General features: G+C 35.4%; 1 protein-coding gene across 1 annotated transcript; it reads right to left on the bottom strand.

The window, feature by feature from the left end:
- Window positions 1–7,866: 7,866 nt before the first annotated feature.
- Window positions 7,867–13,697, bottom strand: LOC113717760 (acyl-CoA-binding domain-containing protein 6-like). The gene is made up of 5 exons (XM_027242561.2): window positions 13,259–13,697; window positions 13,055–13,131; window positions 12,632–12,695; window positions 12,475–12,546; window positions 7,867–8,246 (listed from the first exon to the last, which is right to left on the bottom strand). The coding sequence occupies exons 1-5, from the start codon at window positions 13,493–13,495 to the stop codon at window positions 8,220–8,222; spliced, it is 477 nt and encodes a 158-aa protein (XP_027098362.1). The 5' UTR covers window positions 13,496–13,697; the 3' UTR covers window positions 7,867–8,219.
- Between the last annotated feature and the right edge of the window lie 4,456 nt (window positions 13,698–18,153).

Genomic DNA, 18,153 nt, shown 5'->3' with positions numbered 1-18,153 from the left:
ACTTGGAAAACTTGACTAGTAATTTTCTTTCTTGGAAAACAAAAAGATATATAAGTTTCAGCTGTGAGTAGGGACGGCAATGGGGCGGGGGTAGGGCGGGGGATCCTTCCCCGTCCCCCGCCCCATTATAAAGTAACTCCCCCCGTCCCCCGCCCCATCCCCCGCCTCGCCCCCACCCAGTTTTCCCTGCAGTCCCCCGCGAAAGATTTCAAAACAGACCATTCAGAGGCTTACGGTACAATGTGCCAAAAAAATTTTCATTGAATCATACAACACACGAAAGATAAAGAAGAAACGCATCATAAACCTATCAGCAACAGGCAAACCTTTTGTGTTCTGAAACACACATTAGGCCTGCCGAGATTGCATACACAGTCTATTCTGGTTTCGCAAGTTTTTAGTGGGAAGACTGGTCACACCACTCCCTTTCAATGCTTTGATATTTCAGTGGGAAACCCGGCTGGCTGTCCAGGAAAAGAAGCCGTGAGATGGGTTTAAGAAAAAGAAGGAAGATGGCAAAAGGGAAGGGGAGGCTGAGTCTTTGGTGTTTGTAAATTGTAAGTGAGGGTGCAGGAAATTTGGGGTTGTGTTGTGTGTGTCTATATATATATATATAATTTTTTTTATTCTATGCGGGGGACGGACGGGACGGGTGTATGTTGCCCCACCTCCCATCCCGTTTTAAGGCAGGGGGAAATATTTTGCTCCCGCCCCGCTCCCATTGCCATCCCTAGCTGTGAGATTCATCAACCAAATGAAGAAGAAAAGTTCAGCCACTGTTTTCTTTTCTTGGTGTGGAATGAAGAGAGAGAAATTGGGGAGAGAAACTAGAGAGAAAAACAATTTCAAGGTTTTGATTGAAGGGTGGTTCGAAATCCGATTGAGGCGAAATTTTACCCATGTGATCCTCTAGTCAAACTCTACCTATCTACCAGTTCAGATTTTGGATTTCTTTTTCGTTTGGTAACACCCTTCCAAACCCACTTATTTGATAGTTGTAGTTTTTGGGGTGATTTTGTAGCAACTTTGCTTGGTTACTTGGTTAATATTGGTCATATTGTTGTTATCCGAATATTTCGGATAAACCTGTGTATTTTCATTATTGTGATAGTGGAGTTTTTTACTGAACTATGTTTCTTGATTTTTCACGTTAAAAATCTTGATGTCACGTGCCCTTTATTTCTCTGCCTTTTATTATTATTGTTGATATCATTGCTTGGTGAATTGATTTATTTCTATTTTAACTGATATTTGGAGAAAGAGTAATTTTGTCCTAAATTAACTCTGATATTGTGTGTCTGCACTGATAACCCTTTTCCCAATAGTTAATTGTATAAACATTTCTCACGCAATGGTTTCTGTTTTATTCGTCGTTTCTCTTGTTAAATATGGTAGTAACATTTTATTGAAAGAAACGGTGATATATACTTTGGAAACTATGGATTGATTTATGTTGGAGTACAATTTTTCTGCTGTGGAGAAGAAAAGAATAGGCAGATTAATATGAAAATAAAATACATAGGAAGTCATGAAATTCCTCATGTAAAACTTTAGAAAGGCTCTATTTCATTCACACTATTGTGTTTATATACATGTTTTTCTGCAGACATTACCAAAAAATAAATTCCTATCTATAAATTAAAATATAAGATGAAGTCCTACCAAATGAGAATCCAAATTACAAGATAAAATCCTAAAAATTTACAAACCAAATAACTTAATATAACAACCTATCAAGTAAGATGTAGATGTTAAAACTCAAATTTAAAACTCTAAGTCCCTAATCTCTAATGCCTCACAACCTTTTTTTCTTTTTTTTTTTCGCTTTTTTCCCTTTTGAGAATTGTGGACAAGGAAGTGAAGAGAATATTTTTCTAATAAAAAGAACTTCTTTCTTGATTAAAACAAAAAACTTCTTTCTTAATTAACTGAAAGACATTGGAAGACAATTTAAATTTCAGTTAGATGTATAGGGCATAGTAATTACATGGCTGGCAACTGAATTAAATATTTGCATAATAATTTAAATTTGTTTGGATAAGAGTTTATTTGGATGAGTTATTTGAAATAATTACTGTAGCACTTTTTGTGATGTGATGTATGTGAGATAAAAAGGTGATTGGGATTTGTGAAGTAAATTATTTTGTTTCAAATTATCTCAATCCAAACACACTTACGTTAAGATGTTTTGCATCCTAAAATTTGTAAACCATACTTATAGAGTACGTTGTTGCATATATAAGATGAAAAATTGAAAGAAATGAAGTACTAAAGTTTCATAGAATAGTAATGCTACTCTGAAATAACCAATAAACATGAACAAGTTGAAAATGAAATTTAAAAATACGTTGACTTTGTTAGTTAAAATGTAAGTAAAATAACCCAAAGACTGATGTTCATATGATAAGCTACTGGTAATTGAGATTCAAATTGGGTTTTCATAATTGGTATTGTTATTTGATTTAGACATTGTGCACCTCCGGTATTTTTCCACCATTTGATGTTATTCAGTTAAGTCACTCAAATTTTTCTATTTTTTTCCCAAATACTAAGCAATCATCCAGTCTGAATTTCAAGCGTAAATGCAATCATTGGACAATTGACGGTTCTATGATGCCTTGTACTAAATAGCCCTTATAGTTTAGCGAGAGCTTAGATTTTTCCATTTGAACCATTGGAAAAAATACACTTTCAGTCCTCAAAGTTTGAGGGTAAAACCAAATTGGTCCTCATTGTTTTAGTCAAACCAAAAGTAGTCCCTAAAGTATTTTATTTTGACCAAATTAGTCCCTAATATTTTGATCTAAACATATATAGTCCTTAAAGTATATTATTGACCAAATTGATTACTAATTACTTGTAAAATTAAAGAAAATTTATTCATATACTATAAAAATACATGAAAATTAATAAATTGTTCTAGAAAAATCACAAAAATTTTGAAAACTGTAAAAAATATAAGATATAAAAAATTTACTTTTGACCAAATAAATAAATTCATAAATGTGTGAATTTGTAATTCATACATGAAAGTATACAAAAGTGCATGTACAAATTTTAATGATGACCTTTGATATTAAATTGGAATTCTCATATTACCTTACACTTACTTTTTAGAGTTATTAAAAATTTTATATTATTTTTGCAATTTTTCTTTAATCTTTATAGCATTCTCATGTATTTTTGATATTATATTCAAGAATTTTCTTATATTTTATGAAACATTTGGGGACAGATTTGGCCAATTAATATACTTCAGATACTAGATTTGTTTAGATTAAATCATGAGGGAATAATTTAAACAAAAATTAAATACTCTTGGGACTAATTCAAACTAAATAAAATACTCTCAAACCTATATTTGCTTTGGCTGAAAGATAAAGAACTAATTTTGCCCAACCCCACACTTTAAAGACTAAAAATACATTTTTTTCTTAACCCTTTGTATTGAGCCAAGTTAGTACAGACGGGGACCCAATCCCCTTAGCATTTTCCTCCTCTTTTCACTAAATCCATAATTGAAAGGAGAGAAATATGCATGCATTCTCATGTATTTTATTCTTTTGGTTTTCCCCATTTATTGTAGTGATGGTCAAATCCGCTTCACCCACTTCCACACTTTGCCCTACTCTCCTATTGCACCAAAGGTAAGAAAAATAAAACTAAAAAGAAAGAAAATTATATTTATCGTGTGTTCCTAATATTTATTTTCCTTTTCATTTCTTGTATTTGATGGGGAATTTTTTTCCCTGAGTTTTGGTATTTGAAACTCTCTATATGGATAGTTTTCTGAAGGCTTTTGAGAAAACTGGCGGAAGAGGAAAGGGGGGCGCAATTAGCATGGCATTAGTTCAAAATAACTATGACTGGGTACAATTAGGAGTTCCAGTAAAGCCATCAAGATAGCTTAACAGAATAATTTGCTTGTTTTAATCTTGAGCAGATTTTCTCAAGAGAACCTTTTGCCGCAGGAGAAGCTCAAGTTCTTAGTGTGAGGATCCATCCCATCATTTATAGCTATTGTTGCTGCAGTTCAACATCAGCCCGTCAAGGAAACAAACGCAATCAGAAGCCAGCTTTCATCGATTTCACCACCAGAGATAACTAAACAAGCTTTATTTTTGCTTCAAAAGAGAAGGCTCGTTGAATCACCAAAGTGGCTGTACTGGAAATGGTACAATAGATACAATGTATCAAAACATGCCAAGCATTATAAAACAAGAAATCTCACATAATTGCAAAAAAAAAAAAACTTGCGCTTTAACTTTTAGTCCCTACTATTAGGGGTGTGAATCGGAATCGAAATCGGTAATTCAGAACTTTGAAATCGGAATTTTTTGAAATTTTAGTATTAGAATTTTCGATCAATTTCGATTTCGAATTCACCAACTCCGAATTCAATTCAGAATTCGGTAAATTCCGATTTCACTCAATTCATGAATATAACAATTATTATTATATATAAAATATTATATATATATATATATATATATATATATATATATATATATATATATATATATATATATGAAAACGAATTTGAAATCGAAACAGGAATTCCGAATCACCAAATTCAAGAATATAAAAATTATTATTATAATATAAATATTATATTACATATATATATATTATATATATATGAAAAATGGATTTCCTAATTCCTATTTCGATTCAGATTTGAAAAGTCCTATTATCGAATTCGATCCGATTTCGTCTAATTTGAAATCGGATATTCCAAATTACCGTATTTGAAATTCCGAATTCAATTCGAATTCGGTAAATCGGAATTTTTTGATTTTGCACCCTCCTACCTACTATAATACTATTCTTGGGACCAACCACAAAACTAGAAGTAATAACTGGAACGCGAGGATCTAATTGTTTCCTTTTAGCGTTCACGGCCATCGCATTTTCTGCTTCACTTCAATTACTCCATTGCCTTTATACACTGAAATGGCTCTATTTTGAGATTCTGGCAATAAACCAGATATTCAAGGCGCAAGCCATTTATCAGAAACACTACTAGCACCATAGCCTTTTGCTGCTTCTAAATGCCAAGCATCCGAGATTCTCTTTTTAGCAGGAATACCCTTCATCTCTTTCTGAGTCATTTTCAATGACTCAATTTTCAAATTTTTGCTGAGAGCAATTAAGAGAAAAGAAAAGTACTACAAGAGCTAAGAAGATGAACAAACCAAAACTATAGTGAGTACATTTTAAGAATCCTACACCCTTGTGGACTACACGATCTGACCATCCTCTTCCTCTTCATAAAAATGAGAGAAGCAGACAAAAAGATACACAAGAAAGACACAACACAAGATGTGAGCTTGCCTACCGTCCAAACAAAAGAAATAATATGTTCCTATCTTTCTCAAACAGACTCTTTTGGTAATAAGATGTCATTTGAAAATATAAAAGAAAATGAGACGAAACAAATTTATATACAAACCCAAGTGTCTACCAAATCGTTTACCACAAACTCACTTTAATGGGGAAAAAAAAAGTTCGTAGACAAAGCATGACCATGCAGTGAACTAGGCTATTTAATGTCATGAACTTTCTTTTCAGGCACCAATTCATGCCAAAAACACTGAATTCCATTTCTCCAAAACCGCATTCAGATTCTCCATCATGCAGGACAGAATGATGAACTTCTATCTTTACCAGCCTACACTTTGTTTTCTGTTTCCCAGAAAATACAACGAAGGAGTAGCTTCTTGTAAAATATCACTTCTCTCTACCTCTCATCTCCTTAATATTCGAGAGTAGGCCTGACTATTATTATTCAAAGGCTCATAATGTCGTCAAAGTTTCAGTCTGCATCAGACTATCGGTCAGTTCATAGTAGGATCATTTTCAGCATGATACATATCCATCCAGCAATGAATCTCTCTTAATGACCAATATGGAGAACATGGATGATGCAGAAGCAAAGCATCATGGACAGCGTGTATGCTCATCTGGAGCAATTTCAGCAAGACACTTTTGCTACTAGGTTTAGCAAATGGAAGATGCTATCTGCAGAAAAATTAGGGTCAACAGGACGACAACAACAACTACAATGCAATCACTTGGCTACTTGCTGATTAGTGAACAAAGCAAAAGAAGGTATGACAAATCTAATCAGGGAATCCTTTTGAATCAGGAAAGCAAAACAGAACTCAAAGCCGAGCTCTCCTCCAGCCCGAGGAGAACCAGTCCAGCTCCTTGCTGTCCAGAACTTACTACTGAGTTACTCTTCAGAGAATACTGTGGCAGTATCTTTTGTTAGCTATTTAGAAAAATCAACTGTTGTTTCTTTCCCCTTGCTTCAATGCTTATTTTCAGAAGTTGGTTGACTTGTAATCCTATATTTGTTCAAGGTCCCACAGAAATGTTCTAAGATTGGCTACTTAACCAATTCTTAACCATGCAAAACAGTTGCAAGGGTAATTAGATTCTGTCAGATCATGGCATCTACCTAGGTGAATCAGCAAGTGTCATGGAGTACGCTTGTGACTAGTCTTCCTACTGCTTCTCTACTGTACTATGCTCCACTTCATCAGCTATTCTATTATGATGGTTCAAACTCAGCATTTGAAGTTATTTTACGCAAATCAATTAAGAAGACTGTTGCTCGTTCTAGGGAAAAACAAAATGGTTGAGCCCAACTCATGTCCAAAAATAGTCTCAACAACTCGATTGCAGCAGATATGGACGTCACCTATGTTAGAATACCGCTGTTTCTTTTCGAGCAAGGGCCAGTGAGTTGTTGTGTTAGAAAAAATAGATTGAATTGACACTTTGATAAGTTACTTATTCTTAACGACCTTCAACATGCACGATCAAAGAATTTGGAAGACATGATATCCCTATCTTTTAAGTAGCAATAGACCCAGAAATTTTTTCATGGCAGTGCAGGATAACCTAGGACTTTGTGTAAACACTTTACCAAATAGTTACATGACTTTTCCTAGACAATCCTGCTAAACCATGCAGATAAAAGTGGACTGATGATCCATGTTAATTTATTCAAAAGACCATTTTGCAAGCCAAACTAGGTCAAAAGTGCAGAACTGATCATCAAGTAAAGTGATGAAATCCACATACCACCAACCAACCGTTCCAAGTTCAATCCAAAATCTCTTTGGTTACAGGTGACCTGTGTTACTTGCAATCTTGTACCAGTGTCAAGTACAGGTCTAAAACTAGGACACAATGACTCTTTAAAAGCCTCAGATAGGGGTACGAGGTAACAGCCGACATATCAGTAAATATGAGAATAATATGCTCCACAATTATTTGGCAAACAAACCACAATAGTTTAGTTTAATCTATATGTAGTTGCTAGTAGCTAATGATTGGAGAGCTCATTTCATTTTTGGCAACATAAAACACTCGCAATCATCCATTGAATTGTCTTGTTCTCCTCTATTGCCACTGTGAAGGAACAATAGATTCTAAAGCAGCAAGTCATCCTCAAAAACTCAAACCACCCATTATTGTGTTAGGTATGTATTCTATACCGATTATGGGTGTCTTTCGAGTGTCGTTGTGGGTACCGTGGGGTAAATGAAGAGTTTGAGTAAAACAGCAGGTGACAACACAATATCTTACCAAAATGCAAACACATGAAGAAGAAGAAAATCTAACTCACCTACTACAGATCAAGGAGAACAAGAGCCTTTTGTCCAAAATGACACCAATAGCTCAAGGGATACAAAGGAAAAAAAAAAAAAAGATTCTGCACATACCTCTTTTAAATTTGACTTAATATCTACCAATCTTCCTTTCAAAATTTAATTAATTCACATCCTCATTGACTAATGTACACTAATATATTTTGCCACTTGCTAGCCTAAACACTGGATACAACGTCGCAACTTCATGGTTCACAATTAGCCAGTCGAAGGCTTTTCATTGATGATCCAGACAGAACTAAAAGATTCACTTGATTCAAGAATGGTGGACACACTTTTGGTTGGATCTTTACGACCTGTACAATTCATTAATTTGGATTCTGAAAGAATTGAGATCTCGATTTGTTTGAATCTTGAAACAAACTAAATTGTTTGGGTCTTGGAACATCGCAATGCGCTACTAGAGAGTTCCAGTGAGCCATCAAGACAGCTCAACGGAATAATTTGCTTGTTTTACACTTGAGCAGATTTTCTCGAGAGAGCCTTTTGCCCCAGGAGAAACTCAACTTCTTATTGTGAGGATCCCATCATTTGTAGCTATTGTTGCTGCTTTTCAACATCACCCTGTCATGAAAACAAACGCAATCAGCAGCCAGCTTTCACGGTCGGAGGTAAGAGATAAACATTTCACCACCAGAGACAAATAAACAAGCCGTATTTTTTGCTTCAAAAAGAGAGGACTCATAAAATCACCAAAGTGGCTGTACTGGAAATTGTAGAATACATACAATTTATAAAAACATGCCAAACATAATAGAGAAGGAAATCTCACATAACTGCAAAAGAGAATCTTGCACTTTTAACTTTCAGTCCCTACTATTCTTGAGTCCTGGAAGTAAACTAACTATTAACCACAAAAGTAAAAGTATTAAATGGAGCACAAGGATCTAAATTTGTTTCCTTTTAGCATTCACTGCCATCTTATTTTCTGCTTTCCCTCAATTACTCCATTACCTTTCTAAGCTGAAATGGCTATATTTCAAGATTTTGGCAATAAACCAGATACGCAAGGCGCAAACCATTTATCAGAAACGCAACCCATTTATCAGAAACACAATCAGCATCGTAGCCTTTTAACACTTCTAAACACCAAGTATCTGAGATTCTCTTTTTAGCAGCAATACTCTTCATCACAAAAAAAGTCATTGATTTTCACATGTTTTATCAAAGCAATTTAAAGAAAAGAAAAGTGTTACAAGAGCTAAGAAGATAAAAAACCAAAACTATATTGAGTACATATTTTAGAATCCTACACCTATCGGGACCACAAGATCTGACCATCCTCTTCCTCTTCATGATAAGAGAGAAGTGGACAAAAACTCACAGAGAGTAATACACAAGAGAGATCAATAGTGGGAAAAAGTACAGTCGGAAGATTGCAAAGAAACACAAGATGTGAGCTTGGTTAGTGTCCAAACAAAACAAATAACGTGTTCCTATCTTTCTCAAAAACACAGACTATGCTGGTGATAAGATGTCCTTTGAAATTATAAAACACAAAACGAGATGAAACAAATTTATATATACTTTTGCACTCTGAAACCCAATGTCTACCAAATTGTTTACTGCAAACTCACTTCATTAAAAAAAAAAATTATAGACAAAGCTTGACCATGGGGTGAACTGAGCTATTTTACAAAATGTCAAGAACTTTCTTTTCAGGCACCAATTCATACCAAAAACACTGAAATCCATATCTCCAAAACTGCATTCAGAATCTCCACCATACAGGACAGAATGATGAAATTCTATCTTTACTAGCTTACACTTTGTTTTCTGTTTCCCAGAAAATACAATCAAGGAGTAGCTACTTCTAAGATATCACTTCTCTCTACCTCTCATCTCCTTGTATTCGAGAGTAGGCCTGAATGCAACGACTCAAAGGCTCATAATGTCATCAAAGTTTCAGTTTGCATCAGTCTGGGGGTCATCAAAAAGTCTCCTAGAGCAGTTCATAGTCAGGATCATTTTCAGCATTATGCATACCCAGCCAGCAGTGAAGCTCTCTTAATTATCTATATAGAGAACATGGATGATGCAGAAGCAAAGTATCAAGGATAATGTGTACGCTCATCACCAGAAGCTGGGTGGAGCATCTTTAGCAAGACACTTTTGCTACTTGGTTCAGCAAATGGAAGATGCTATCAGCACAAAAGTTTGGGACGACAGGACAACAACAATTAAAGCAGAATCACTTTGCTACTTGCTGATTTTGTAAACAAACCTAAAGAAGGTATGGGAAAGCTATAATCAGCACATCCTTTTGAATCTGGAAACCCAAACAAACTCAAAGCCGAATTCTCATCCAGCCTGACGAGAACCAGTCCAGCTCGTTGCCGTCCAGAACTTTCCTGAGTTACTCTTCAGAGAATGCTGGGGCAGTATGATTTTTTAGCTATTTAGAAAATTCAACTGCTATTTCTTTCCCTTTGGATTCTAAGAATTAAATGCTGATTTTTGGCAGTTGGATGATTTGTAATCCTATTTTTGTTCAAGGTCCCACAGAAATATTTTAAGTTTGGTCATTTTACCAAATGGTAACTATGCAAAACAGTTGCACGAGTATTCAACTTAGATTCTGCCAGACCGTGGCATCACCCTAGGTGAATCAGCAAGTGTCATGCAGTAGACTTGTGACTACTCTTGCTACTGCTTCTCTCCTTTACTATGCTCCATTTCATCAGCTTTTCTACTATGAAGGTTCAAACCTAGCTTTTGAAATTATTTTACACAAATCAATTAAGAAGAATGTTGCTCGTTCTGCAGTAAAACAAAATGGCTGAGCCAAATCAAGTCCACAAATAGTCTCAACAGCTCAATTGCAGCTGATACAGACTTTGCAGAAGTTAGACAATACCCATATCCCTTTTTCAGCAGTAGGGCCAGGGAGGTGGTGTATTAGAAAAAATAGATCAAATTGACACTTTGAATGGAATTTAGCAATTATTAACAATCTTCAACATGCACGATCAAAGAATTTGGGAGACATGATATCCCTACCTTTAAGTAGCAATAGTCCCAGAAATTTTTTGATGGCAGTGCAGGATAATCTAGGACTCTGGAAAAACTTTACCCAATAGTTACAATCCTGGTAAGCCATGCAAATAAAATTGGAGCAATATCCTGGTACACGCACATCTCTTTCTAATTCTACAGAAACGAGCTTGACTGATGATCCATGTAAATTTATTCAAGAGACCATTTTGAATATCAAATTAAGTCAAAAGTGCAGAACTAATCACTAGGTAAAGTGATGAAACCCACATACCACTATCAAACCGTACCAAGTTCAATCCAAAATCACTTTGGTTACAGGTGACCTATGTTACTCGCAATCTTGTATGAGTGTCAGTTACAGGTACATGTTTAGGTTTCTAATTTGTCCCATCTAAAACTAGGATACAATGACACTTTAAAAGCGTCAGATACGGGTACGAGGGAACAGCTAACATATCAGTAAATATGAGAATAATATGCTCTACATTTATTTAGAAAACAAACCACAATAGATTGATCTATATATAGTTGCTAATGGCTACTGATTGGAAAAGTTATTCCATTTTTGGCAACATAAAACACTCGGAAACATCCATTGAGTTATCTTGTTCTCATCTATTACCATTTTGAAAGAACAATAGATTCTGACGCAGCAAGTCATCCTCAGAAAGTCAAACCACCCATTATTGTGTTAGGTATGTATTCTATACCGATAATGGGTATCTTTGGAGTGTCGGTGCAGATACTGTGGGGTAAATGAAGACTTTGAATAAAACAGCAGGTGACAATACAATATCTTTGCAAAATGCAAACACATGGACAACATGAAAAATCTAATTCACCTACTCCAAATCATCGAAAAGAGAGCCTCTTGTCCGAAATGGCACCAATAGCTTAAAGGATGTGAAGGAAAAAGAAAGTCTGCAACATGCTTCTTTCAAATTTCGCTTAATATCTAATAATCTTCCTTTCACAACTTAATTAAATCACTTCCTTGTTGGAGAATGTACAATAATATATGTTGCCGATTGCTAGCCTAAACACTCAATACAAGATAAATTGCAACTTCATGGTTCACAATTAGCCACTCGAAGACTTCTTATTGATAACGCAGATAGAACTAAAAGATTCTGAGGGTTCTTAAGCACTTAATTCAAGATGGTGAACACACTATTTGTTGCATCTTTATGACTTGTACAATTGATTAATTTGGATGCTGAAAGAGTTGAGATCTCAGTTTGTTTCGATCTTGTTAACAGACTAAATTGTTTGGGTCTTGAAACAGACCAAATTGTTTGGATCTTGGAACAGACTTAAGGATGTGCTATGATATTGTTTACTCAAATAATGAATGTAATTTCATGAAATTCTGTAGTAGTCCAGCATTAAATATGAATAACAGTTTGTAGAATTGAAACTACAGCACAACACATAGGGTATAGCAGTCTAGCATTGAATATGAATAGCACTTTGTAGAATTGAACCCACAACCCAACACATAGGGTACACTTTCCTTTTCTCATTCGGGACAATCAACGCCTGACATGTATACAAGTATAATATCAGATACTACCATGCTGATGTAAATCTTTGAATCATCTTCTTCTTCATTTTATTTTTAGACAGACTGAGCAGCCGCAGATTATCAGACTATGACAACTTTCAACAGGTGAAATATCATAAGCAAGTCTTGCTTCTAATACCTATGATGTAGAGATCCTCCTTCACTATTTGCACTAAGCAATGTAGAAGACAGGCAAAACCAGATAATTCACGAAATTGTTTACACACTCACATTCAACTCAGATTGTTCAAGCGATTCCCTGCTAAAATTTGACGCACTGGCACGATATGCTGGGTCTACAATCTGTCCACAAAAAAAAGAAAGTCAATTAATGGTTTATAATGTTTGAGAAGTAGCCATGAAAGTAGTAGGGATATCTTCGACAAACCTTCACAGTTGCCACAAAGTTCATCATTGCAAGTGTAGGTGGCATGCATAGCATGCCAATCCGGCTACAGCAAGAGAAATAGAAATATGTTAGCACTTTAACCCAAAAAAAAAAAAAAGGATATTTCTGGATTTGTGCTGTGCAATATTTATTTTATTTTAAATAAATAAAAGGCCAAGTCTGATTGACATTAACTCAAGAAACAAATTGGCGATGGACAATTTTTTCTTTTTCTTTGGTGAAAAAAGGTTCGCTTTTCAGCCATTGGCTTCAAAGACCGAAGTTCACAGCCTATGAAGCTCGTACATTGAAGCTATAACCTCAAATTAATGCTGACAGAGGTCCTAGGCAAATCTAAAATCATATTAAAAGAGAGTGAGAGACAGAGACAGAGAGATTGCAGCAAAGCTCAAGAATACAAACCTCCAGTATAGTTTTTGCTCCAGTTCATCCGATGATTTAGGCAAGGGAATATCATCAAACTCGGTTTCCTCGGTTGCCTGCATAAAATTTGAAACCATCAGAACCTTTTTAGGGTTGGTGATTTAGGAGATATATATATAAACGACAGAACAAAATTAATCGAAAAGAACATGCAAAAAGAGGCATGGAATTCGATTCGGGAACCTGTTTATATAGGCCGTAGAGCATTAACATTGCGTCCTGAGGGTAATTTGAAGGAGGAAGAGAAGTCGTCGATTCATTGAACCCAACGTAGGCTGCAGCTCTCTTAAAATTATCTACCAGCTTCTGGTGATAAATTTCGGGCTTTTCAACCCCACCGCCGTGCCACTCTTTGGCGATGCGAAGGAATTTCTCCCTTTCCTCGGCACTCATTCCTCCACCCCGCTTTTCCTCCATCATCGTCACTCTTTATCAAAACCCTAAATTGACCCAAATCGTCCCTCCTTCTCAGAACACTAAACAAGTAGCGAGATAACAAGCGTGATGGACCCAAACTGACAATAAATCGTAAACCCACGGTAACAATACAAGAACAATGAAATAGAGGCAAAGGAAAATTTGTTTTTCAAGTATTCGCACGGCGGCGTGGCTTTTTTTAACATACGGACAAAAACACAAAACTGACTTTTTTATATCCAAAAAGTTCGAGACCAGTGCATCAGCGGATTGGTCAAAAGCTTAGCTTACTCGTTACATTTAACAAGTCGAGTTCGACCTTCAAAAATAAATATTCGAGCGCTCGACGAGTTTAATCGAGTTTTCATATTATATTTATGTTATATATTTTAATTATGAAATGACTATTATGGGTTTGTGTTTTAATAAATTTACATGAAATAATATTCAGTTAAAAAAAGTGATGGATGGCAAAATGGTAATATGATAAATCTAAAATGTAAAAAATTAAAAACAAGAAAAAAAAATCACTCTCGTTTATCTTATTGTCTGAACTCTGAACAAAAATGCACTCTCACAATCTCACTTTCAAAGTTCAAACCTTTAGTACTTCTTCGCAGCTCGCAGGTGAGCAAAAACCAGCATCGCGCTTTGCTTCTATACAAAAGCCAATGGATCTCATCTACTAATTTACTTCTCCTTTTGGTTTTAACTTCACAACATGATCGCGCTGAGCTGCTGATTATCTCCTCTGCACTTATAGTTGTAGCATGACTAGCGGCAGAATGTCACTCGATTGTAAAGCACCTGGCAGTTGGCAGTCAATGCAGCTCGTTTGAGGTAATAAAAAACTGACCTTGGTATTTGGGTGTGAATTTTTGAGTCTAAGTTCCCATTCTACTTCGGAATATGAAAACCTAATTTTGAGTCTTTGGTAAAAATTGTGGGTTTTGTTGACAGTGAGTAGAGGCTATTAAATTAGCAATTTGTGGCTTAAATTTATGATGGAATCAAAGGGGAGTAAAAGCTATTGTAAATTTTTGGAGAAAAAATGCAAAGTGACACTGGCCCTTCTACTGGTGGTTCAAGATTAGATGTTGTACCTCAGGGACTAGGTAACCTACCGATTCCTATGTTGGTTTTTAAATAACTTGAGTGAATGTTTGGTTTGCTTGTCTATTGATTCTATGTTGGGAGCTTGTCTGCTGATTTTATGTTGGCTTTTTTTTGGAAGGATCCTGCAAGCCTGCATATTTTCAATTTCTAGAATGTTTCTACTTGTTACATCCCGTATGAATTCATGAAAGCATTTTGCTGTCCTTGGCATTGAATTACTGGCCCCCAACAAAAGATTTGTGCAAAAGACTAAGTTGACTGCTTAGATTTTGGCTCATTGTTTGGTTTTAAATGGACCTTGCCCCCATGCAATTGGCTAAACCGACATGTAATGTAATTTCGCATGTTCTTGGGGGGAAAAAAAACCAACATGTAATCCTTGTAGTTTAAGACTTAATGATCCCTGTGAGATTAATGTACTAATAGTTTAAGACTTAATCATAGCTAATGATTTTTTTTTTTTGGCAAATTGAAGGTGGATGTAGTCCACCTGAGGTTTCTTCTATCCCTCAGCTATCAAATGTAGGTTCATCCACTCCAATATTGCTCGATAGTCCTGTTTTTACTAGCAACAACACAACTCCAAATCCAGAAATACATGTGGCTGATCAAGGAAGTGAAAAAACTCCAATTGAGAATGAAGGAACACAAGTGAATACTATGGAGAAAAATGTAAAAGAAGGAGAGCAAAATAAAGGTGATGATGAATTCCACATTCCAAAAAGAAGTAAAGCATCACAAGTTTGGGATGACTTTGAAAAAATTGAAGAAAATGGCACATTCTATGCCATATGCGTCCATTGTAAGAAAAACTTTCAAGGGATAAATCTAAGGAAACTTCAAGCATGTTAAGGCACCGGATTTCGTGTCCAACTAGAAAAGTACATTTTATAATGGTAGCACAGCAAACAAAACTAAATTTTCAACCATCTAATGAGATATTTTCGACTTTACCGGCATTACATACTGGCAAGTTTGATATGGATGCAATGAGGGAGGCTGCTGCACATTGGGTGTTAATGCATGAGCTTCCATTCACTATCTTGGAGGAAGAAGGTTTTAACATCATGATGAGACGGGGAATGCCAGAATGGCAAAAGATCTCTCGGGGAATAGCAAAAAATGATTGCGTGACAGTCTATGAAGTTGAAAAGAACAAGTTGAAGCATGTGCAAAAAGTGAGCATCACAACCGACCTTTGGAAATCTAAAATTCAGAAAATAGAGTATATGGTCATCACCGGACATTGGATTGACTCAAATTGGAAGCTTCAGAAGAGAATTCTCGACGTGGGGTGGAGATTGCTACTGCAATTTTTAAGTGTGCGAAGGAATGGGAAATTGATTACAACATACATACTATATCAGTCAATAATGCCTCCAATAACGATGTTGCTATTAGACTTTTGAAGGATGACTTCTCTAGATCAAAAAAGCTGCTATGTGGAGGCAAACTTTTTCATGTTCGATGTTGTGCACACATCTTGAACCTTGTGGTTCAAGATAGCCTTTGCAAGATAGTGGACATCACCAACAATATTAGGGAAAGTGTGGAATTTGTCAATCGCTCCGAGGGAAGAGCTTTGTTGTTTGCTAAGATTGCCCAACAGCTCCGAATACCCGGGAAAAAATTGTTTTATGATTGTCGGACTAGATGGAATGCCACTTTTGAGATGCTAAATTGTGCCATCAAATTCAGAGATGTTTGACATGCGCGCGGTATACATATCAATTTAGCTCATCCACAATCAAGTTTTACATTTATCAACTCTTAAGTGTCCCACACGCGATTTATCGTAAGTATATGAATCGTGAGCGAGTATAGGGTATTAAGGGTCGATCCCATAGGGAAGATTGCAATTACCGGTGTTTTTCCAACTCGTTTATTATCTAGACTATAAGCATAAAGTAAAAGTAATACAATTAACACTAGAAAGCTCCCAGAGGTATGGAATTCTTCACTACTCTTGCAAATGAGATTATCGGTTAAGTGAATGTTATTATCTTGGTTAGTTATGACGTAATTTCCTAACGTATGTGAAACCTACTCTCGTAGTGAATCAACTATACTTGTAGTTAAGCCATACCTACTCTCGTGGTTATGAAATTAACTACAAGCTCATTTCTTCTATGAAATTACATGAAACAAGTCACTTAAGTTACATAGGTGCTCTTCTACTTTCGTGAATGAACTCCCTAGGTTTATCACTTACTTAAACTAGTGTTAAATTTCAATTTTCATTACAAACTTAACACCTTAAAATTATTATAATTAATGGTCAGTTAATCATGATTAGATAAGTAAAAGTGATAAATAATTTGTTCAAAATAATATCACCAAATAACCAAGTAAACATCACAGACAAAATATAGCAAGTTCAACCATAACTCTCAGCAAAAACTTTCACTAAACATGAAGAAAATAAAAGAAAGATCCATACTTGTATTATAACTAAACATAAGATGCAATACAAGAAATAAAGTGATAGGAGAAATGTCACCCATGTCACTTGAACTCCATGCTCTCCATCTTCATCCTCAACTTTATCTAAGTTTGGCTACTAATACAAGAAGGAAACACTACCCTAACTAATGAATTAAGAAAAACTAGTGAAAACTACATTTCTGGTGAGTTTCTCTAGCCTTCCAAAGTTCTCTTGAATCTTGCAAGTCCATAGTTATATATAGATGAATGCAAGTCTAAGGTGTTAATAAAGTCAACAAAACAATGTTCAGCCTCTTGATTCTACCGTATTTTTTTTACTTGACAATAAGCTATTTTTCTTCCTCTGTGCATCAAAAACATGTGCAGCCTAAGTTTTCTTTCCAACTATAGCTGGAAAGTATTGTGAAAATGAGAAAAATGGCTGAGCAAATTGCAGAAATTTGGCTGCCATACACGTATTCACTTTTGACCTCGTTTCAACAGCAATTTTCTTTATGATGGAGGCCAAACTGGCTCTTATGCAAAACATAAAAGTCGTAGCCTAAGCATCTAATTTAGAGCTCGGTGGACTGAGATATGATCGAAATAACATAGACTGGTCAATTCCGTGTTTCAGCTCTCGACCATACAGATTAGCTTCTGTATTTCGACTTTTTGACTAGGTAAACAGCTGAATTGGACTCTGATGTCTTCATACCAAATGTAGATCTATTTCTTAGCTTCAACATGGTTCAAGAATCATCTTAATCCAATATGTGTAGCTCAAGATATAGCCAAAATATAGAAACGTGCCAAAATTGTCTTCTCTTGCAATTCTTCATTTGACTATTTTGCATTTCATTTCTTCTTTAAACACCTCAAATCATCATCAATCATCAAATTTCCTTCTCAATTCACACCCTTTGATGATTGAATCATTAATCCTATAAGAGCATGAAATTTTTACCATTAAAATCTATAGAAATGCAATATTTGCCACTTAGACCACAAAATGTATATTTTCACTAGAATTCTAGTTAATTAACTATAAAACTACTTAAAACACACCAAAACTAACTAATAAAACACACTTAAAACACGTAAAATATCTACTTGTCAAT

Source organism: Coffea arabica, chromosome 11e (genome assembly GCF_036785885.1).
Source record: "Coffea arabica cultivar ET-39 chromosome 11e, Coffea Arabica ET-39 HiFi, whole genome shotgun sequence".
In the NCBI taxonomy this organism is placed as follows: Eukaryota; Viridiplantae; Streptophyta; class Magnoliopsida; order Gentianales; family Rubiaceae; genus Coffea; species Coffea arabica.
This window is presented reverse-complemented; position numbering and strand designations above follow the sequence as displayed.